Below are 22,324 nucleotides of genomic sequence, written 5' to 3' on the forward strand. Positions count from 1 at the left end.
CTGCAAGCCCAGCTGAGTGTAGATACACCCCTAGGAATAAACCTTCTTCCTATTAGAATGCTTAGAAGTGGCATCACTCTCCACATCCACTTTTTCACTCAGGTAAATGGGACGCTATGGTAGCCAGCCATGAGCCTTACACTGCCACACAGGGTGGAGAGGTGTGCCTCTGAGCACACACAACACCTTACATGAACATACAAAATAAGAGGTGAGCTACATGCAAAGCAGCAAAGCGAGACATACAGAAGGCACGTTTAAGATAGGCATTGTATGTAAGCTATTGACAGAAACCCCAACTCACTCCCATGTGTGTATCTTGTACAACAACCTTTTGGGTCATCTGGAATTTTTACCAATAGCTGCAGAGTTTGCTGCTTTTCTTCTGCACAAATTGGATGTCATTATGATTTGCACATACAGGACATGCTACTTCTTTCTGAGCAGATGTTGCCCACGTCCTCATCCCAATGGTTGCCTTTCAAAGCCAAAGCACAGCATTCCTGGTAACTCACTTTCCCTAACCACCCATGGAAAAGTGAAATGTATTTATTTATTTAGCATCTTTTTCCTTCAAGTTTCCAGGATGACCACACTGCTCATTTCTCAGGGCTTATTTCAAGGAAAATACTTGAATGTTTGAAAAGTAAGCGGGGAGAAGGGGTTCCACTCATTTAACTGGTGGTTTACCTGAGTCTAGCACTTAAATAAGTCACCTGCTCCTGAACAGATAATAAAACAGTCCATACTGGTAAACAACACTGAATATCAATTATTAAATCAAATGACAGCAGTCTCCATGTGCAGACAGCCTTAACTGCTTACCAGAAGAGCTTGCAGTCTACCTTCACATTTGTACATTTTACAGCCCTGAGTAATGAGGCTTCACCTAAGTGATTTTTCCATTTTAACAGAAGGATAGTGATAGAATATGAATTACCCCTCACATACCTCTGCATGTACAACTGCTCAGTCACTTGGTTGGAAAACGGTGAGGATTTTAGACTGAATTTGATGCAACTTTATTTCCACTAGGTCCTCAATAGCCAGCTTCCGTATTAACATCACAGGCACACAGCAACCCACCCCCCCATCTCTTATAAACAGGAAACATTTCACTCTTATCCAGACTGCTTGGAAGTCCTTTTTCTAAACAGTCTCTGCTGTAAGCCTGTTCTGCACCCTCACAAAGACCTTAAATCCAGCTTTAACCTGACACTAACAGGAATAAACCAACAAAAGCAGCCCTAAGGTACCTGCAGCCTGCGGTGCTGGTGAGGGCTCAGCAGGCTGATAACTTTGCATTGAATTTCCTATTTTATTTCCATGCTACCTGCAACAGGAAAACACTCAACCACTCATTTCCTTCCTCCTACCCACTTTCTGTTTAGTGTTTTGAGTGACTGGTGTAAATTAGCTACAGTCAGGAGCCAGATTTTCCATTTGGTCTTCTGAAGGCCATGGGTAGAAAGACACAGATGAAAGTCTCCTGGATAAAATGGCAGGGTTGAGGAGAGAGGACAGTAACATATACACATAGTTAGCAGAGCTCCCAGGCAGCAAGAGGCATGACGCCTGAATGCCTACAGGAAGAAGGCAGGTACACACTGCTGTCAAAAAGGAGACTGTGCCACGGAGTTCTGCACAACTCTGGCAAGGTGATGCTTTCAGAATTAGGCTTGGAAATGTAATGGAAAAACTTAGTGAAATCTGTGCGGCCTCTTTCCGTAAGCACCAGCTTCACTGGACGTGCTATGATGTACAGTAATACTGCCAAAGCACACTGCCAAGCCACGCTGCTTAGCACAAATTTGAGAACAAAATGATCTGGAGTTCCCATTGGAGATACCAAGAAACACAGAAACCACTTGAAAACACAGACTGAATACAGCCATTTGCTAGAGCACCACAAGAGGGGATGTAGCTTGTTTCCAATGACCTGACCATAAAAGCCTGCTTCTAGGAAGAAAAGCTTTGAAAGAATTAGCAACAAGAAACAAGGGACCAGAAAATGGAACTATTCCATTTAAATTAGTGTCAGCAAAGAGTCTCTCTTTACCATCCCATTTCAAACTGGGAGCTGAAGAGCAGCTCTCCCATGACAGGGAGCAGTAGGAAACACTGCTTGCTTTGCTCTGAGAGGTCAGAGATGCCAAGTCTTTAAGTAGATGTTTTTCTGGGAAGCACTGGCTTCAACACTGTCCAAATAGCTTATGGGCACAGAGCTGCCTGTAGCACGAAGAGGGCCGTGCTCTGCAGCTGGGCGATCCCAGCGTTGTCACTGGGGTGCAGATGCACATGGCTTGCACAATTGCAAACTGTATCAGCAACTGTTTCGAGCTGCGCAGGCTGGAGAACTGGGGAGCAAAAGTACGACACGACTGACAGCGCCTTTTGTTGTGGTTATCTACTCGCTAGATGTGTGGCTCATCAGTGAGGTGCCCAACAGGTTCACCCCAATGAGCCCCTAATGGCAGCATTTCCTGCCTGCTTTTGTGGCGACCACACACCACCCACCTGCTCATGTTAGGCTCCTCTGGGACCCTCTGGGGAGCAGAGATGCTCACTCAACTGTCTGAAGAACAGTTTGCAATGAAAAGGGGCCTCTAAAGACATTTCCTCCCTATCCCCAAAAGCCCCCCACAAAAACATACCTAGCTACTACACGTGATCCCTTCAGTGGCAAAAGCAAAAGCAATTCACAAGCCCTTTGGCACTAAAAATATATCCTTCTTCTTCCTCAGACTTCTCCTTTCACAGAAGCATTTCTCTTTCTGTGCCATTTTCCAGCCTGTCACACTGGTCTCTTTTACTAACTCACACGCTGGAACCAGACGAATGCCCTCTCACAACACAGAGCTCCTGATGATGCCATATGGGCTTTTAATGTCATGCCATTACAACCCCAGCCACAGCACCCACTTACAGACCATTCAGTGCTACCAGGTCATGCCCTGACTATTCCTCCATGCACATTATTTATTTACCATTCTTCTCTTCCTTCAATGCTTTATTGATTGCTGCTGCTTACTCTCTTGAACTCTGCTTGCGCATTCCCTGTGTCGGGAGGTCAGATGCAGCAGCAGGGGAATGGAGGTTAGCAACTGCTTTCTGTGCCTGAAACACCAGAGACTCTTTTCCCTGTGGCCACATAAATATCCACATAGCAAACATGAAGATTGGAGTAGCTGCCTCATTAGCAAATGACAAAAACCCAAACCAACCAACCCCTCAAAACCCACACCTCATCTTTCTTCTCTGCTGAATGGCAACCAGCAAAAGCCCACAGAGATTTGAAATTATTTTGCCAAGGGAGATGGACAAGTACATACATCTGATCCCATTGCCAGAATGAGGAGCTCCTGTCCCCTATGGCTGCTTGTCTCTACTGAACCTTTCTCTTCCCTTATCTCTGATAAGGACTCCCCCAGCATGTTTGGTGATAATAGTTCACTTGGCACTGGGAATTGCTCAATCCAGAGCATCACAGCATTTTTCCCTACTCCTCTTGTAAACCTCTTTTTTGGGGTCCAGCTGATCAAAGGAGGGAAGGCAGCAAAAATCTATTCAGTTTAGAAATGATCAAAAATGTAGGATGTGAAATCCTGCTATGTTTAACAAAGCGAAGATGAGGACACCTGACAAACTCGCACAGGAAAGAGCTCACAGAGCAAAGTCTTCCCCTTCAGGCACTTCAGACAGCAAATGAGCAGCCACAGGACAATCAAACCGTGATTAATTTTGTATCACCTTCTTGATGATGAGTGCTTCCACCTCATGGCCAGATGGTTGTGCCTGCTACTTGGCTGTACTTTGGAGACCTTGTAGCTACAAGCTGGCATGAGTACACATGTCCTGGTACTTCTGCCCGCGTGCAACTGAATGAGCGCACTAAACAGTGCTCCCACCATCTGGGTCCAGGGGAAAGTGGTCTTTCTCCGTGATGGCAGCACCATGAGAAGATGCTAAGTGTGAATTGCCCAGCAGTACTCCCCACTTACTCCCTTGGGACCAGGCTCGTGGCAGAAAATTAAAACCAGTCACACTGCTTCTCTTATGTTGCAAAAAAAAAAAAAATAGAGGAAGAGGCCATTAAAAAAAAGGCAGCAACAAGTGATTCTGAAAACAATGTTTGTCTCTGCTCTGAATGAAGAGTCAGCAGCTCTGATTTCATGTGTGCAAATTCCCCCAAAGTTTCCCTGAAACTTTCCACTACACAGAGGCAACTGAGCTCTAGTAAAGACACCCATTAGAGGTTTATGCTGATACTTGTTTATTTACTTCAATTCAGAGCTGTTAGATCTTATCACGGGTGACTGAATCACCCTCTACTACACATGTGTAGCTGACTCTCCCTAAAGGAAAGGAGCATATCAGCAGTTCTACAGCTTGCAAGTGCTCAGAAGTCATCTGGCTGTGACTAGCTCCTCCCTGCAGTGCTTTCCTCCCCTTTTTAGCTGGTTGCCTTAAGTGAGGAGAGAGCATCTGCTAAATTCTAGACGGAGGTGCCTGAAGACCTGTCATGGGAAACAAATCCAGGAGAATAATGACCCTAGGAATTAATCTAGAAGACATGAACAGGCATCATGCTGAAATCACCAATGACAAAGTTACATTCAGCACGCAGCAGAGCCTCACTGTTAAATCTTATTCACTGCATCCTTGTATCACAGTAGACAGCTCTGCCCACAGATCAGAGACCACAGCATTACAGTGCAAAAATCATTCATGTGCTTGCTGGGGGCTCTGAAGGAAACTGTAAAATGAAGGAGAAAATTGAATCCTAATGGAAGCCTGTTCCTGCCATTTGGGAACCTGGACCAAGCAGCATTCTGGCCAGTTCCTCTACAGCCCTGGTACCAGTTCATATACTGAAAAACCAGGCAATACTTCTCCACAAACATTTGCACAATCTATTCTTGCCTCTCCTTGTATCCCTGGTCATATCTGGTACCACTGGTAACGTCTGTGGAAAAGCCACAAAAATGGCATTCAATCTACAGGAGCCTTTGGTGGGCAACTTAAATGAGATGTCCCCTCCCTCCTTCCCCTAATGTGCATATGCAAAGCTCATACGTTAATTTTTCATCTCTCTCCCCAGCCACTGAATAAAGGGGTGCCTTACCCAATTTCCCTTCCTTTCCTATCTCTAGTGAAGTCCTATCCTTTCACGCTTTGGCAGCTGTTTTTCTTCTCCTCCCTGCCCATTTGCCTGCTGTTGTCTTGCTAATTATTTTTACAAGGCTTAATAATTGATGCAATCTTTCCCATTTTTCATCTCCTTCCTACAGCACTGTCTGGCAAGAAGGAGCTCCAGGAGCAGCTGTGCTCAGTTGGCTGCCCATCCGCCTCCTGCAGAGAGGGACCATTGCCAGAACAAGACTTCGCAACCTAATCCTCTATTTACCTTTCTCTGGACTCTGCAACTGTTATCCAGAGGAGCAGCTTTTGAAGTCATTTAGCAAACCAAGGCTCTGATGTCACCAGTAAAAACAGCATCTCAGAAGCACCCATTTATCTCGTGCCTTGAACCAAAGTTACCCGTAGCCATCTAGCGCCATTCCTCAGAAATTTTTGCTTCTAGAGAATTTATCTTCCTGGCAGACAAGGCAGCAAGAATGATTGCTGATTAAAAATCATCTCCCATTTTGCAACAATTGTACTGACTGGAGCACAGGACTTCTGCCTCTCTCTAAAGCACATGGTGTTGAAAAACAGCACAGATTAGATACTAAAGCAAACGTGATACCAGTCCTATATGGTAGAACAGCTCCCTCAACCCTGCAAGTTATTAATGTACCAAAGATGAATTACAGATTTAACCTGAGTACAGACTCACTCATGTTAATCCTGTGAGAGAATGGAAAAATCTCTTCAAATAGCAACATTAACAACTGCTGTTCAGAAGAGGACTCTCTTACAGGTTTGACTCAAGCAGGACACCTCATGGTGCAGTTTCCTCATCCCAATCATATCCCAGACATCACTGTTTTCATGTTTTGCCTTTTCCTGATGAGCAAACAGACCATTTCCCCCTCTCAAAACAGAGGGGAGAAAACAGCAGTAAATACAGGAATTACGCTGACAGCAGAGCTCCTAATGCAATTTCTTTGTTTTCTATGACTGCTGTCAGGCATCTGAAAAACAGAAGTCACATCTCTCAAGATCTTTCAGTTCTTTGCAAGCTGTTAGCAACTGCTGTCTGGCTGGGAGTTTAGGAATCACTTCCCCGCGCAGTGAACTGCTCAGGGAATTGTCCAGCCTTCTGCAGCAGTCAGCACTGGTGGTTCATCCTCCAGCATTCTTCTGGCACTGACTACACTGACTTAGACATCACAAGATGTCTAAGTATAGGAGAAAGTCTTGTTATGTGCATTCAAGAGCAGCTGAAGGAGACAACTGCCAAATAGGAAAACTGAAGGACAGTTCTGCTGCAATCCTGCAGCACTGAGCAAGGAGCACATGCATACCACAGCACCACCTCCTCACAGAGCCACTTCTGTGGTACACAGAGACAGGATCACAATGTAGAAATAGATAAGCATCTTTCCCAATGCCTGCACCCAGACCTGTAGCAAGTGTTGGCAGAGGCTTCTTCCAGCCCACTAACCTCCACCCCCTGCCCTCCTTGCTGCTTGTTGTTTCAAAGAGCAGTGGTGTGAAAAAACAGGAAGCCATGCAGAGAAGAGAGAGAATACAGATTGAGGCACAGAACTGCAGCAGCAACAGCTCCCCCAGCACGCACCCCACCCCCTCTTCCCTTCCCACCCCCTTACCACAGGCCACCTTCTCGGTGAGAAACGCTCTAAGTGCTGTGACGGGAAACTGCTTACGGAGCTGCATGGCCAGAGAGCCACCGAGGGAGGGGAAATCCAGCAGCATGAAGGGAAATGCATCTCACTAGACTCTGCTGGTCTTGGAGGTGGAAGGGGAAGAGGTGGGAGTGCAGTTGATGTATTGAGCCAGACTAAACCCACAGGTACTAGCAGTTCCTGGAGTGCCCGCTATACTCTGCTACCAGCACAAGTCCTTGCGCACGCTGCCTATTCCTGGGTGGTGTAAAAGGCAGGATTGAGTGTGAAGAGCTCCTGTTATTGCACACTCTGCTTTAGGAGGCTGTGCTGATGGGGACCACGCAGCAGCCAGGAGCAAGGAAGGCACAGGGCCTGTTCCAGACTTGTGTGGGGTATGCAGCCCCCCTGCCACGCTCGCAGAGAAGCCAAACTGACTGCAACCAGCATCTGCCCTCCAGTACAGAGAATGATGGCCAAGGGACATTGGGGAGGGGAAAACAGACCAGAAAGGGTGCAGCACGCATCTGGGGCAAAGGGAGCTGTGCCTTACCTCCCTCCAGACAATGCCTGAAGCATCATTTCCCATATATTCCCCTCTTAGAGCTTTGTAACTCTCACTGAGAACTGGGATTGCTCCTTGCCTCCCCTTCTCTTCTCCCGAGTTACTAATCCCTTGCTGGCCTTTCCACCACCACTATTAGCCACCACTTTGAGCACACTAGGTTCAAGAAGTTCAGCAAATTTCATCGCAGTTCTTGTAGGCTAAAGAGGGATTTTTGAAGGGAGACACAAGACTAAGTTGTTGCCCATTTGTCCCTTTTGCAGCTTCTGCACTAGGCCACTCACAAGTATTAGCTTGCTTTTTAACACACTGATCTCCCTGTAGCTTGGACAGGGCTTTCTTGGTCCCTCATGTATAGGGAAAGTCCTAAAGCTAGACTAGCTTTGGGAGGCAATACAAGACCAGCTCCTGCTCCAAAGGTCCCAGGGCCACAGAGTAAAAGGAACAGCTCAAAACAGACATCGTTCCACAGGCAGCTCTGCATCCATTTTATGCTCTAAACTCTAAGGAAAAAGTATGTAACCCCCTCACCCCCAAGTTCAGATTTGCAGCTTCAAATACCTACTGAGGACCATTCTACAGACTGTTTGAGCTTCATCTATGACCTTCTGCATCAAAACAGCTCTTAGCATCATTTTTACACCCATATATAACCTATTTAAGAAATAAGGATTCTGAGTCACATCTCTCTATTGAGGAGCTTGCCTACAGCTCTCAGCATTCACAGCTCTCCCAGTTCACAGTCTGTTGGCAACTTCTGACAGAAAGGTTTCTATTTTGCAGGAGTCTTCATTGCTCATACCCTTATCTTTTCAGTCTTCTACATCAGGCTAAGAGATTAAAAGGGTGGAGATGAGGAAACAACAGTTAGGGGCAAAAACACTAGTAAGGGACAGAAAGGCCAAGCAAACCACTGACAAGCAAGAAAAGACCCTGGCTTCTATTTCATACAAAGTAATTCCAACTTTATACCTGCAGGTAACCACGTCTATGTTTATGTCAACCAACTAACTGGATAAAACAAAAGGAAAAGAAGCAATGTCACAGGAATCCTGGTGATGCTGAAAGCAAGGGGAAAAGCCAAACACAAAACACAGCCTGGTTAGTGCTTCTGGAGACCAGTGTGAATGCAGGTGGGATAAGCGTGCATAACCTGAGCCATAGCAGGTAACTGTTCGTTACATGAAGCTGCAAAATGACCTAGCACGTCCCTTAGTAACAGCTCAGGATCAATTATAGGCCATCTCCCTACACTGTTCTTAGCTTGGATTTTGCCAAAAGTCCTTTACATCTGTACTAATTCCACACCATGCCCAGGCAAACTGTCCTTTTCTACTGTTAACACCACATAAACCCATTATTTTACTTGCTAAAACCAAAAGGGGAAGGAGTGAAGACAGATGTGAGGCAACACAACAGAAAAGAATTAAACAGTCTGATATCTACTGGTGGGAAAGGGGAATGCAGTATTTTCTTAGGCATTTTCAAAGTCTCTGTACTGCTTGCAAAGGGATATGCTGTGCTGGGGTTTATTTATAAAACCTATAAGAATGTTGACCGAGGCTATAACTTGAAGAAAAATAAGCAGAGGTTAAGTTTTCTGAATGCAGTCACAAACCCAAGAGGTTTTCCAGTAAGCCCCTCTGCTGTTAGAGGATGCAAAACACAGGAGAGGCCCCAATGCTTCTAAGCTGCTAAAAAAGCCACACAAATCATGAACAATCCCCCTGGTTTAAATGCAGCCAACACTGCAGTTTTCTATTCCAGCCACAGAAGTAAGGTAGGGAGTGGGGGACATGTGTGAGGGTGCATGGATGAGGCTGAGGGGGATTCTTAGCACCTCCCTTTGTTGGCAGAGCTGGCCAGTGAGACTTCCCAGGCAATTAGGTTATTTGTTTTGTCTTTTTAAATACCTGATGAAGATAAATGCTCCTACAAGCAGTGATTAAGAGCAGGACCTTCATCTAAATGCTCTGAATCATTCTTTGGAAGAGACCATCTCAACTGGCAATTGAAGGAGCCTCTGGAGAAGGCAGACAGCTAGAAGAGACGATTAACTTCTGTGGCATTCACATCAAGATACCCTTGTCAGAGACATTAACTGTTTGCTATTGGCACTGTGGCTCATTAGCCAAACCTGAAAAAGGACAAAGCAGATGCAATAAGGAGCATAAGAGGAAGAACAAGGCCCCTTACAATGTGGTCTTGCAATCTAATTACTTCAACCACAGATGGCCATTCAGCCATGTGCATCCTTACTATTCTTACAAGGAATACAATAAATTCCATCTATATTGGACTAGACCTGCCCATAGGTCCCATCACCTTAAGAAAAATTGATTAAGCCCAGCATGATGCTGGGAAGGGGCAAGCAGGAGAAACCACGGCAGGTGGAATGGCAATTGAACTCATATTCCCAACTCCCAGTGCTGAGGCGCTGGCACAGGGTGCCCAGAGAAGCTGTGGCTGCCCCATCCCTGGCAGTGTTCAAGGCCAGGTTGGACACAGGGGCTTGGAGCAACCTGCTCTAGTGGAAGGTGTCCCTGCCTGTGGCAGGGGCTTGGAACTGGATGACATTTAAGGTCCCTTCCAACACAAACCAGTCTGTGAATCTATGATCTCCATTTGCAGATTTTTAGAATCTCCCTTTCATGTTGCTCTAACACGTATTTGTTGTTTCATTTTCCACAGGGGACGGAGATGCTGAGGTCTTTCACTCGAGGCCCACTTCAGCCTCATTAATAACGGTCCCTGCCGTTGGTACGCTGGTACAAACACACCATCTAGTGGCAATCACAAAGGGAAAAGCTGTGGAACCAAAAAGGCGCTGGCAAATAAATCACTCATACCAATTTAAATAGGCTGCTAGCATGACACATGACTTTGGTTTTACCTTATGATCCCACGGCAGAGCTACTGTACAACCAGAGCATAGCAGCTTTACCCTGATGAAAGGGACAGTTTAATTTACTCAATTTGTTTCTCTGGGCAGTTGCAGGAGCAAACTTGTATGTATATGTAGCCACATATATCCACACAAGTAGCAGGGAAATGTATACACCAGGCATTAGACAGGGATAACCTCTTCTTTAGCACTGCTGCTATCCCTTCAGACCTTCGCTGCTTAATCCCAAGAAATCTCTTTTTAACAACAAGTGATGCTCAAAGTTCTAGAAAAAAAATTAATGTTAGGACTTGGCATTCCAGTTTCTAATACACAGTATTATTTTTCAGGATTTAGCCCCATCCACATCTACATCCTATTCTTCAGCAACCTAACATATAAACAGAGCTCAGGCTATGTATCTGTAATTACATAAAGCTTGAAATGTCATTTCTAGAGGCTGTAGTGCAGTCGTTGAATAAAGCAAAGGTTTATATACTGACCACAATTTCCTTTTCTAGACAGTAAACATTGTTTAGGATAGAAATGTCACGGGTGTGAATGCTGTAGCTGTGAAGACTATTACACAGAAGTCTGCTCGTAAACTACAATTATAGTTAAATACAACCAGAAAACTAACACACTAAAACTGCTTCTGGAAATCTTGAAGCCTTAAAAAAAACACCAAACAAACCAACCAAACACTGAGAACACTTCCCTCCCCCAAACCCTTTAAAAGCCAAAATTCAATTGGGAAGATCATTTATTTGCTCAGAGAATCACACACAACGATGGAGGCTAAACCAGCCTTTGAAGGATTTCAGACATACAAAACGCTTCCAGCTACTAAATCAGCAAAGACAAGGGATTAATAATAAATCAGCTGTTCCCAAATTCAAGTGCAACTGTAGAAGTCCAAACTGAAACACTTTTAAATCACAAAATCATGTGTCCAGGACACAAATTGTTAGTTTTGAAAACCTTGGACCAGATGTAGCTAATAATTTCCACTGTGCTCATCATCTATCCTGTGAGAATGATGCCCCAGACACTAGAGTCAGAGAGTCATCTGAAAGTTAAAACAGGAAATAACAACCAAAAGAAGCCACAAAAACCCAACAGTAAGGTCCACTTTTAAATATGACATGCTATTTCTGGCTCCGTGCAGGATTACATGAGCTGGACAACACATACAGTAGAGTGCTTGATTAGTTGTAAGTTCTTTCAAACAGCTGTAAATACCTTTTTTGTTCTGCCTCTCATCTGGGTCCTGACCCAGGCCTGAGGCCACCACAACACACACTAAGGAGAATCAGCAACAAATTCCTCCCTCTGAACCCCCAAAGCTGTGAGTACCTCATGAGGCGCACACACACACAGCCTCCCCTAGGACGCTTTCCTCAGCCTATAACATTCACTTTATACACTCATAATATCTTAATTTCAAGGATAGTAACAGGGACAGGAGCAATCTTTACTTAAATTCGCATAAAAGTAGCTTTGTGTATGTATTTGGTGGGGGTACACACAACAGAACACCACAAGGGGGAAGGCAGTGAGCTCCTCTCACACAAACCGGCATGAGGTCACAACATTAACCATTATGGAGGTAAAAACTGCCATCACTTACCTCAGCCATCCCATGCCAGACACCTCCTGCGGTTGCAGACAGCTTTATTCCAAAGGCAATCCCTGTTTTCCACACCAAGAGCTGCATCTTGCAGAGCCATGAACCAGCAGAACCCATGCCCAGAACTTTCCCCTCAGCCCCGCCACAGCACCTCAGAGAAGGTTCTGGGTCTATCAGCACAGACCGGCTGCAGCTGCGTGTGCTCCGAGGTGCTGAGGGGAGAGCACTGCTCCCCGGCGGGCCCTGCACCAGTGGTAACAGCAGGATACCTGACAGAAACCATCACCCGGCCCCTCAGGAACTGGAGCCGCTGCTGCCCCTCTCCAAGAGAAGGTTTTCTATATAAAAACAACAGAAAAGCCTTCTCAAAAAGCTGCCTTTTTGGCCTCGCTTTGCAGCCTGCACTGGGGATGGACTGCAGCTTGTGCTGCATTTGCACAGGAGGGCACAATTAGCACAATTAAGGTGACGCAGACACCCTGCTGGGAGCCAAGGTGGCATTAACCCAGTAAGAAGCACCCAGAGCAGCACACAGAAATCCTTATGTACATAACCAACCTCCTGCACGCCTTGTTACCTCCTCAAAGGAATTGGGATTTATTGAGCACAACTCTTGGCAAAAACAAGGGAAGCTGGGACTAGGAAGGAGAAGCATTGGGGTCTGGCTTAAACTGAGCCTGAGGGAGGAAAGGCATTTCCTTAAGTGTGTAATTGTTTATGGGGTTTTTTTCCCAGTACCTAAATCAGTGAGCACAAGTTGTAGTAACTGGCAATAAGTAACTGGTTTGCCTGCAGCAGGGCCATGGCCCACCACAGGGTTCCAAGGAGAACCCACACACTGGAACTTTACCTGGGAAACAAAAAATCCCATTTTTCATGGGGTTGGAGTGTGATGGAGCCAGTGAACGACTGCCTATCCAGTGGCACTGCAGCCAAGGCCATAGAGAAAACCCTGAGCAAGTCTCCTCCAAGACTTGGTTTCTTTCTGCTTCTAGCTCTGGAGATCTACATATGAAAGTGCACACACACAAAAAAGCAGATGCTTTCACCCTTCACAAGGTATCTACACAATGGAGTAGAAAGTCGGGGTCCATCTTACTAAGATCAGTTACACCACACTCTGCAAGCAGGATGGCACAATTAGTTTACACACAATTAGTTTATACCTGAAGGCATACTGAGTCCAACATGAGCTAAAAGTTGACACACAACCAGTTCATGCATGAGGGCAAAGTCAGTTTATGCATGTGTAAAACCTTATTTAATACCTGGACTAACAATTAGCTAATGCATGAGTGTACGATGAGTGCATGACTGTGGAGATTCTTACTCTTTACACATCACCTACAATGGAGTAGTACAAAGAAATATCAAAAGAAGAAATTCTGGGTCTATTTGTACTAATACCAGCTATACCATGCCCTTAAGGCAATTCTATTTGAACCAAAACAATTATCCAGGAAACTGATTTGATCTTCCTATGCAATGCCTCCATTATTTTAGAATAAAATGGGAGTCCTTTAGAAGAAAACAGTTATTACTCTTTCAAGCTCTGAAGAGCAAGGTCTGTTTTACAGAAAAGCCAAACATCAGCTGAGACGTCATCACATTAAGTAACCTGCATTCGGTGCTTAGCTGATAAAACAACCTGGGAAGCACATACAAAGAAAGTCAGACCTTCAGAAACTCTTATTTCCCCAATTCTGCACACAGTGGAATTAATGGGAGTGCAGAGGTCAATCTTAATACCCCAAATTCAGCAGCTTTATTTTCACATACATATGTTGTTCACACATGCTCTAAATCACAGCATGGACTTAAAAACTTCTCCAAAACACAACAGAACCATGTTTTATTTGTAACAAAAACCCTGGAAGAATTTGTTTCAGTTACATACAGATTTACTACCAGCTACAAAATGCAACAATTCTTAAGCACTGGTGGATCTGACAACCAAAGTCCAAATACAGTTTTTCGAAGTATAGTGAGTGGTTTAGTGTTCAACATTATCAGGAGCTACATGAAAAATGAGATAAAAAGAGAACAAAAAGCAACCTGAAAAATCATAAAAACCACAGTATCTTTAATGTTGTCATCCCACCATAAAGTTGTTGTCCCAGCTATATCTAACAGCATTTCCAGCATTATTTATATCATATCACTAGAACTTAAAGATGACATTCAGAATCACTTTGTAAGTTTAAGTATAATAACTAGAAAACTGGATTTAAGTTGCACCTTCTTTTAGGGATCATCAAGAAAGCATCAAAATAGTTTACATTCTTTCTGAAGCCACAACTCTTAGGAAGTACTATTTAATAAACAAGAAATAAAATAGAACATCCAAGTGCTGCTCTTCACATAACAGTATCTGGACTCTTCTCTCCCTTAAACTTAGAACATGGTTCTTATTAGAAGCCTATTTTGCCTCTGAACCCTTATTTTGAGGGAAAAGCACAGAAACTACTCCCTCTGAAATCAGAAAGAGAAAAGACCCTTACATAGTAATTATAACATCTTTTATAAGAAACATGTTAACAATGAATATATATGTAAATGTATATAATGAACAACAATATAAAATACCCTTTTCTGTATGAAAAATCCCAGAGATTCATTTTAAATACAAACCCACAAGATTCCAGTATTACTCTAAAGATATCTGGGGTTTGGTGCGTTTTATCCCGTGTCCCTCCCGCCTCCCCCTTCCCCTCCCCCCCCCCCCAAAAACCCCCCAAACATATATTGCTTTTTCATAAGCCTTTGAAGAAAAGCTCCAAAATGAGTTTAAGGACACTTCAAAAAATTAATTCCCCTGCATGACCCGTTTCAGGTTGAGCATCTACATGACCCTTCAGGTACTTTCGGATTCGAGAAGACCCAAGACACTGATGAGCTTGTTCAGTTTGCAGCTGCCTTTCAGGCTTGCCTCAAAGTTTAAACAATAGAATCGTAACACCCCACCCCCCCCACCCCCAAATCCAACCTGATAGAGCAGAACAGAGCACGATTAACTCTCCTCACAGCACAGAAGAGTGAAACAAGGTGGCACATCTTAATCACTGCAACCAAGACTTCCAAACCCAGTCTTCTTCCAACAGCGGAGCGGTTTTGAGTCTCAAACTGAGCCGCGATGCGGCAGCACCGCGAAACGCGAGCGGGCTCCAGCTCTTGCCGGCGGAACACGGCCCGCCCCGCACCGCGCACCCCGCCGCGGTCTCACTTGAAGGCGTTGTGCGGCTTCGCGCCCCGCTCGCAGGTCACCCCCCACTGCGGCTCCGCGGGGCCGGGCAGGGCCCAGGCGGGCAGTGCCGGGAAGCCGGGCGGGCTCCAGGCGGGCGGCTCGGGGCAGCGGCAGCCGCGGGGCAGCGCCAGCGCCGCGCAGGGCCCGTGCGGGCAGCCCGGGTGCGGCGGCAGCATCGGCGGCGGCAGCGGCCAGGGCGCGGCGGCGGCAGCGGGAGGCGGCGGCGGCGGGGCGGGGGGTCGCGGCGGCAGGCTGCGGCGGCGGCGGCGATAGTCGCCCTCCGGGAACATGTCGTGGAAGGCGGGGTCCAGCGCCCAGTCGCCGCCGCGGCTGGGGCCGTTGGGGCCGGGTCTGCGGGGCAGGCGGCGGAAGCAGGGGTTGAGGCTGAGGTTGTGCCGGACGCTGTTCTTCCAGCCCTTGGGGCAGCAGCGGTAGTAGGGGAAGCGCCCCGCGATGTAGGCGTAGATGCCGCTGAGGGGCAGGCGCTGCTCGGGGCTGGCGCGGATGGCCATGGCGATCAGCGCCACGTACGAGTAGGGCGGCTTCTGCGGAGTCTCCCCTAAGCCTGGGCCGGCCGCCGCCGCCTCCCCGGGGTCTGCTTCCCCCATGGCCGGTGCTCCCCGGTGCTTTCCGGCCCCGCCGCTGCCCCAATAAACCCTCTCCCCCCCCCCCCCCCCCCCCGGCCTGTTCGGGGTCGCTGGCGGGTCAGGACGTCGCTTCGGCTCCGCAAACCCAAACACCGAGGAGCGGGGCACAGGCGGCGCAGGGGGAGGGGGGGGACACACGGACACCGGCCGCGCCGGCTCCTGGGGCAGGGCGAGGGCATCCCCGCGGAGCTCAGCGCTGCTGAGGCAGCACCTGCAGCAAAACCAGGCCGAGGGTATCGCTGCTTGCCCTTCCCGTGGGGTGAGGAGCTCAGCTGCGACCTACAAGGGATGCTTCTGCCCCTTGGACATCGCGCAGCATCCCAGCAGATACCGAGGGAGAGGTGGAGGAGCAGAGCAGAGCACTGCGATTCCCCAAACAGCATCATAGAATCCCACTGGTTTGTGTTGGAAGGGACCTTAAAGCCCATCCAGTTCCAACCCCCTGCCACGGGCAGGGACACCTTCCACTAGAGCAGGTTGCTCCAAGCCCCTGTGTCCAACCCGGCCTTGAACACTGCCAGGGATGGGGCAGCCACAGCTTCCCTGTGGCTTCTTCCTAATTAGACATTAGAACTTCTTCCTAATATGTCTAATCTTAATCTCCCCTCTCTCTGTTTAAAGCCATTCCCCCTTGTCCTGTCACTACAGGCCCTTTTGTTTCTGTACAGATAGATGAGAGGTCAGTAAATACCATTGGTAGACACTTGCAGCAAGACATACGTGAACTCGCAGAAGAAAAACCTTGTCTCCAGATGCACCCAAAATGCTTCAAAATACATCTGTGCAGAAAGAATTCTTAGTGGGATGATGCCAGTAATGTCATTAAAACACACGTCCTCCTTTGAAAAGTGTTTCTTTGATCACCCTTAATGAAGTTAAAAACCCAAACCCCAGCACCAACCCTTAATGATAAGAAATCATGACTCACTAGTCTGGAAGGAATCAGCTCCTCTTTTCCAAAGGTTGTACAGAAGAACATCGATGACTACCAGGCTGCTGTTCTCAGATTATCAAAACTACCAACACTAGCTCAGTGCTGGGTCAAACAACACTGCCATGTCTCCTGGTTTAAATTAAAATACTTTGGATAGAACACTTCCACTGTAGATGGAAATACTTAAATTATTAAGCATGAAACATCCCTACTGGTTGTAACAGCAGGAGAAGGAAGCAATTTGATGGAGCACAGGAAGACCCACCTGTATGACCACAGTTTAGGTTTTTGCTAGCTCTGTGTAACGGAAAAGGAATTCAACACAACACCAGTGTTGAAAATAAAAACATATCCAGAACCAAATTGGTCTCTAAAACTGAAGGAAAAGGGGGAGAAAGGAGGAGGGAAGTGTATCGCTTCCTGCACAGCAGTACACAGAATTTCTCCAGGTATTTCAAGAGAAGATAGAACACATTGCCAGGTTTTAAAACAAATTAGCAGCACATTTTAACAAAGTAAACCATGAGTCATAAAAGTATAAATTGAGGAAAACTACAGCCTTTGAAGCCTGTGCTCAGAAAGCCTGTGTCTATAAAAGCTTGTGCCACCCATCTTAATTTACATTATAAAATAAAAACGTAAATTAAAGACCATAAAATAATACATAAAAGCAAAATCTTGGGAAGAGTCTCCATCTCACAGAAGAAAAATATCCCTGAAGTGCCAAATGAGCACAAATCCTAAGGTTTGAAGTTCAGAACATCAGTTAATGGCAGATGACTTCCCTTTACATTGTTGGAAAGCCCTCAAAGCATAACAATGTGCTTCGCCTTCCATCTCTGAATCATGGTCATAAGCTTCTCCTTGCTTTGGGGAAGCTCACCAAGCTTTGTGCTTTCTCTTAGTTCTTGCCAGCTTTAAAAGAGTGAAGAGAATTTTCCAGACACACATACACGCACAAACAATGTCTCGCTTTCCCCCCCCAAATATTCACCTCCCCAGAAACAGAATCACACTGAGGTGAAAACTCATCTGTTTTTATTTTTTAAAGAAAAATATTCCTCTTTGAACACAAAGCATGAACTAAAAACCTCCGAGGAACAGTTTCGCCTCCCCTGGAGCGCATTTAACTAAACTGTACAGTGTCAGAGCTCCCCAAACAAGTACACACACATTGACATACAGTCTGTCTTTCACAGGAAATAAGGTTTAGGACTCAAAACTGACCTCCTCACCCTCTCTAGATACCCAATCCATCCCAAAGTACTCTGTCCCTTAGTCCCACCACAGGACACAGTGATGGTAATTTCTGGAATCAAAGTATATTAAAGAAAAGAAAAGTAGTATTGGCCAGATTGGCCCTTTCTAACCTTCTAACAAATGTCTGTGAGAGAGGTTAAGACCATAGTTATTTCCAGGAATGGTGCTTGGAAGAAAATAATATAGCAGCATCGACAGGCAACAGAAGCCCTTCATTCCAGCTGCCCTGTTTTAAGGAACCCAGTCAGTTCAGCAGTGTTTTACAGGTGTTCCCAGCACCCGAGAAGAGGGACTGGGAATAAAACATTCACAGGCCAAATCACAGCCTAAAATTCAGTAAATCTGGCCTACATATGCCAGCAATGAGGGATTTCCACATTGCCACAGTGACCAATGTCATGCTAAAAATTTATGTAAAAAGATATGATAACCTTCAGAAACCAGCAACTTGTTCTACCAACTCTGTATCCCATCAAAGGGATGTGTGCATTGTATTTGTTGCATCTGCCAAACTGCCCACACTGCGGCACTGGAACCAGACTCCAGAATCCAAATTCTTCCTAATTCAAACAGCAAAATCAGCAAAAGTCTCTGCAAGGTCTCAGAACATGCCCACAAGCTCATAGCCAAAGAAAAAGTACCTGGATGTTTTCAAGGGAAGGTAGGTAATGGAAAAGGTCTGGAAATGGAGCATATTTATCTCCCACACAATCATTAATTGTTGGTGTTAAGTAATGCTCGAATCTTTATCAGACCGTTTTGTCAGGATCTTTTCCATTCCATACACTCCAACAGTTTTTACAGTAGGAAAGACATTAGAAAAATAAAATCTCACCCCTGACCAATCCTGTCTGAAGATCAACATCATCAGTCACAGACTTTTACAGGGGGGCCACATAAACTTCAGTTTCCTCCAAACCAGCTTCATAGAGAAAACAGCAGCAAGATAGACACAGTATCTAAGAGCTAGATTAAGGCCAACAATATAAGACAAACATGGGCTCAGATCTTCTGAAATGATGAAACCCTCCAAATGTTTCCATACACATGCATGCACACGTGCACACACATGCACACACCCCTGTACTTGTGTGTGCTGCTCAAGCAAAGGCTTCACAACCGTGAAAGCACCACTGGAGAGTGTTCTAGCACCAGAATGAAATATAGTTGGTTGTCTTCCCTCTTCAGCAATAAAATCCAAAGTCCTTCTATCGCTTTGGACAAAGTCACCCTTCCGAGAACAGTTTCAGTGAGCAGACCCAGAAGTGCAGTGACAGGTTAAAGTGTTCCTGTTCTGGAATACAAGCAAGAAGAGGCGTGTTGAGAGGCTGCAGCTCCTTGGTTGCTGGAAAGGAGGAGAACATTTGTATTGCAATCTGGTAGAGACAGAGACCAACGTGGACTCCAGGCGAGCGCGATGGTGAGACTCAGCGCAGACTGGGAGGTGGAGGTGGGAAGTTTGCATACATGAAGTCACAGTGCACTTCTGTTGGCATAATAAAGACAAGCAAACCCACAGCATTTTCTTGTCTCTGCATAGGAGGCCCCTGGGTACACTGGAAGTTAGGACAAGGATCCATGAATGGGATGTCACACACTGCACCAGGGTATCATGAAACTAGAACAGCAGAAGTCTAAATAGAAGCTTCTAAGTTGGTCTGCTAGCATCTTGCCTATACACATGCTCAAATGAGCCTGCAGAAGTCTACAAAAGGGACAAAAATCTCTTAACTGCAAGGTTATGGGTCCGGTTTGGCTACAACAATTCATGCAGGTTACAAAAGAATTCATCATCAACCTGCAGCACATCTTTCTGCTGCAGGTCTCTATCCTGGATCTAGGCCTTTGTATAGGAGGTGGTGGCTGTGCAGCCCTTTACCAACACTCTAAAGAGGCCAAGAGAAAGGTGCAGGGTCAGGAGTGACACCTCCGGAGTCTCTCAGATCAGCACGTGTGGGCAGAGGTCTGTCCTCTGCCTGTAAGATGCAGAGCAGGCGATGAGCAGGAAGGGAGGATGGGGAGCAGCAGCTGGAAGGGGCTGCTAAAAGAATGCAGGAAGAAATGGAAGGGAATAGAGAGACTTAATTTTTCAGTGCCTGAATCACCAGCAGTAAAGCCCCATGTAATGTGTCATACAGTGTGCTGATAAGAGTCTGGCTATCACTCCCATGATGTACTAAGCGTGTTAGGAACTCAAAACATGCAAGAAAAACAATGAAGTGAAAGAAAGGGTGCTCATCACTCTGAGGTGTGAATTTCAGGCTCAGAGCAGAGAATTACCAGCAGAGATACACTTTGCTTCTGTGCACATGCAAGAGTACAAGAGAGGGAACAGCAGCAGAACTGAAAGGGAGGAAAAGACACAGTAAGTGTAACACTGTAATTCAAGATGCAAACACAGGACTACGGGGTGAGGGAGAGGAAGCAGGAGTCTGAGGTAAAGGAGCCCAAAAGAAAAGACAATAAAAAAAACATCTTAATAAAGTCAGTCCTGCTTCAGGAAATAGCTAGCTAATGGCAGTTGGCTTTCTCTCTTGAGCACGTGTGCTTGACACATTGTAAATCTTCTCTCTGCACTTGGGATTTAAGAATCAAAACATCAAGACTTTTTTTGTTCCTAAGATTAGCTATATGATTATGAGTATTTAGCACAATACTCTAAATGGCCCCTGAATTCTAAGCAATGCTAAAGGCTCACCAAAAGCATAAGTGCCCAAATGATAAGCTGCTTTTGAAAATCTAGGGCTACTTCCTTTGGGTTAGGAAAGAAGAATCTATCCAGAAGGCTGGATTGTCCAGAAGCAGGTTTGGCATTCCCAACTGAGAGCACCTTGGCATTTAACTAAGTAAGAAGTATCTTCAATGGTTACTTAGCAAATCCCAATATTAGATTGAAGGTTTATGGATAAATGTCTGCAATCAAGACAGCTCCTCATGTATCTTCTAATAGAACAGATTTGTGCGATGTACAGCAAGAACAAGCTGCTTCAAGTGAGAGCACCAGCAGAGCTGTGAGCTGAAGCCCTTTGACCGTGGTGCACATCACAGGGGGATCCTTCCTCACTACAGAATTCACTGTAACAGAATTAATGCCTCCTGGGTAAAGCAAAGCACAGGCTTCCTCCTCCTAACGCAAACCACAAAAGGTTGCCTGTCTGGGGTTTGTGCACACCTACAGCACAGTGCTGGCTGGAGGGATGCACAGAGAGCAGTTTCTGAGAACCAGCACGACCAGAATGGCAGCTGGTGAAAGTGGCCTCAGGGCACAGCCCAGGCGGAAGCACGTGGACATAGAAGATGCAAGAACATGACAGAGCAGCCGAGGTCACCCATGTGCTTAGGCAGGCTTAAGGCAACTAAAGAAAATTCACTGATAATTTAGAGGAGAGTGCCAAGGGGAAGAGAGAAGAGGAACCATTGGGCAAAGAAGCTGGGAATGCTGCTACAGTAGCCAAAGCGCAGCACCAGCTACTAAGCAATCCCTCTTCTCCAGGTCGTTTGTTCCAATTCTCCTCATTTTACCAGCACCATCGGCATGAGGTTCATGTGTCAGAAAGAAGAGCTGGGGATAGGGTCCTAAAAATGCAGCTTACACATTTTCAGGCTTGTCTCTCAGGTCAGTTCCTTTGAAAGCAAGCACAAGGGCCGTTTGACTGGCCTCTTACTTTGAACTGGAGCTCTCTGGGAATCCTGCCACCTCCAGGGACAATCCTGGGATATGTTCTACCTGGAAGTGATGGCAGCAGCAACTGGGTTCCTTGTCATGACAGTTGAGTATACAGCAGTTCGTTAAAAACCAGCATGCACCAGTGGCACGGCCATTAGACATGAAGCCATGGTTGAATCCTTGTCTCCTCCGAAGCAGGTGGAACCAGAAATAAAGGGAGTGTTGGCACAAATCAGCGCAGGCTCCGGTAGACATAGGCTGATGTGAAGATAGCATTGAGAGTCAGACTCAGGGCCAGCAGGCCTCGGAGAGCAGAGTTACCAAAATGACCTTAGTAGAAGAGGACAACACAAAGAAAGAAAAGGAATAGTAGAAAGAGAGATTAAAGAATTGATGAGATAAATAGCAGTAAACATTGTCCTCTTTCTCTCTCTTTGCCCAGCATTTTCACCATAAGCAGAAATTGCTGAAGCATTTTTCCTGTCAGGAAAGATTCAGCTGCTCTCTTTGGTTCCGTTTTCACCTCATTGCTCTTCTCAACACCCACATCTCCACCCGTTTCCTTCTGTCTCAGTTCAATACGCTGTCAATATTCCTCAGACAGTCTTATTTACTGTCTTATTTACTTGGTACTACTTATTTATTTGATCTGAAGATCAGATCACTACTGCAGCACAGGAAAGATCTCTGTTACCCCCACAG

The 22,324-nt window shown here is 45.9% G+C and overlaps 2 protein-coding genes across 4 annotated transcripts in view; both read right to left on the bottom strand.

The window, feature by feature from the left end:
• Positions 1-15,089: 15,089 nt before the first annotated feature.
• Positions 15,090-15,722, bottom strand: LOC115617470 (forkhead box protein E3-like). Its single transcript, XM_032920330.1, has one exon. The coding sequence runs from the start codon at positions 15,720-15,722 to the stop codon at positions 15,090-15,092; it is 633 nt and encodes a 210-aa protein (XP_032776221.1).
• Positions 15,723-17,716: 1,994 nt separating this feature from the next.
• TMEM201 (transmembrane protein 201) overlaps positions 17,717-22,324 on the bottom strand; it is a 33,888-nt gene continuing 29,280 nt past the window's right edge. For all 3 annotated transcript variants that reach the window (XM_030507666.1, XM_030507667.1, XM_030507665.1), the window contains exon 11: positions 17,717-21,952. In XM_030507666.1, the coding sequence (XP_030363526.1) occupies positions 21,855-21,952 (98 nt within the window). In that variant the 3' untranslated portion in view covers positions 17,717-21,854. The remainder of the gene's footprint in view (positions 21,953-22,324) is intronic.

Source organism: Strigops habroptila, chromosome 16 (assembly GCF_004027225.2).
Source record: "Strigops habroptila isolate Jane chromosome 16, bStrHab1.2.pri, whole genome shotgun sequence".
NCBI classification, from domain to species: Eukaryota; Metazoa; Chordata; class Aves; order Psittaciformes; family Psittacidae; genus Strigops; species Strigops habroptila.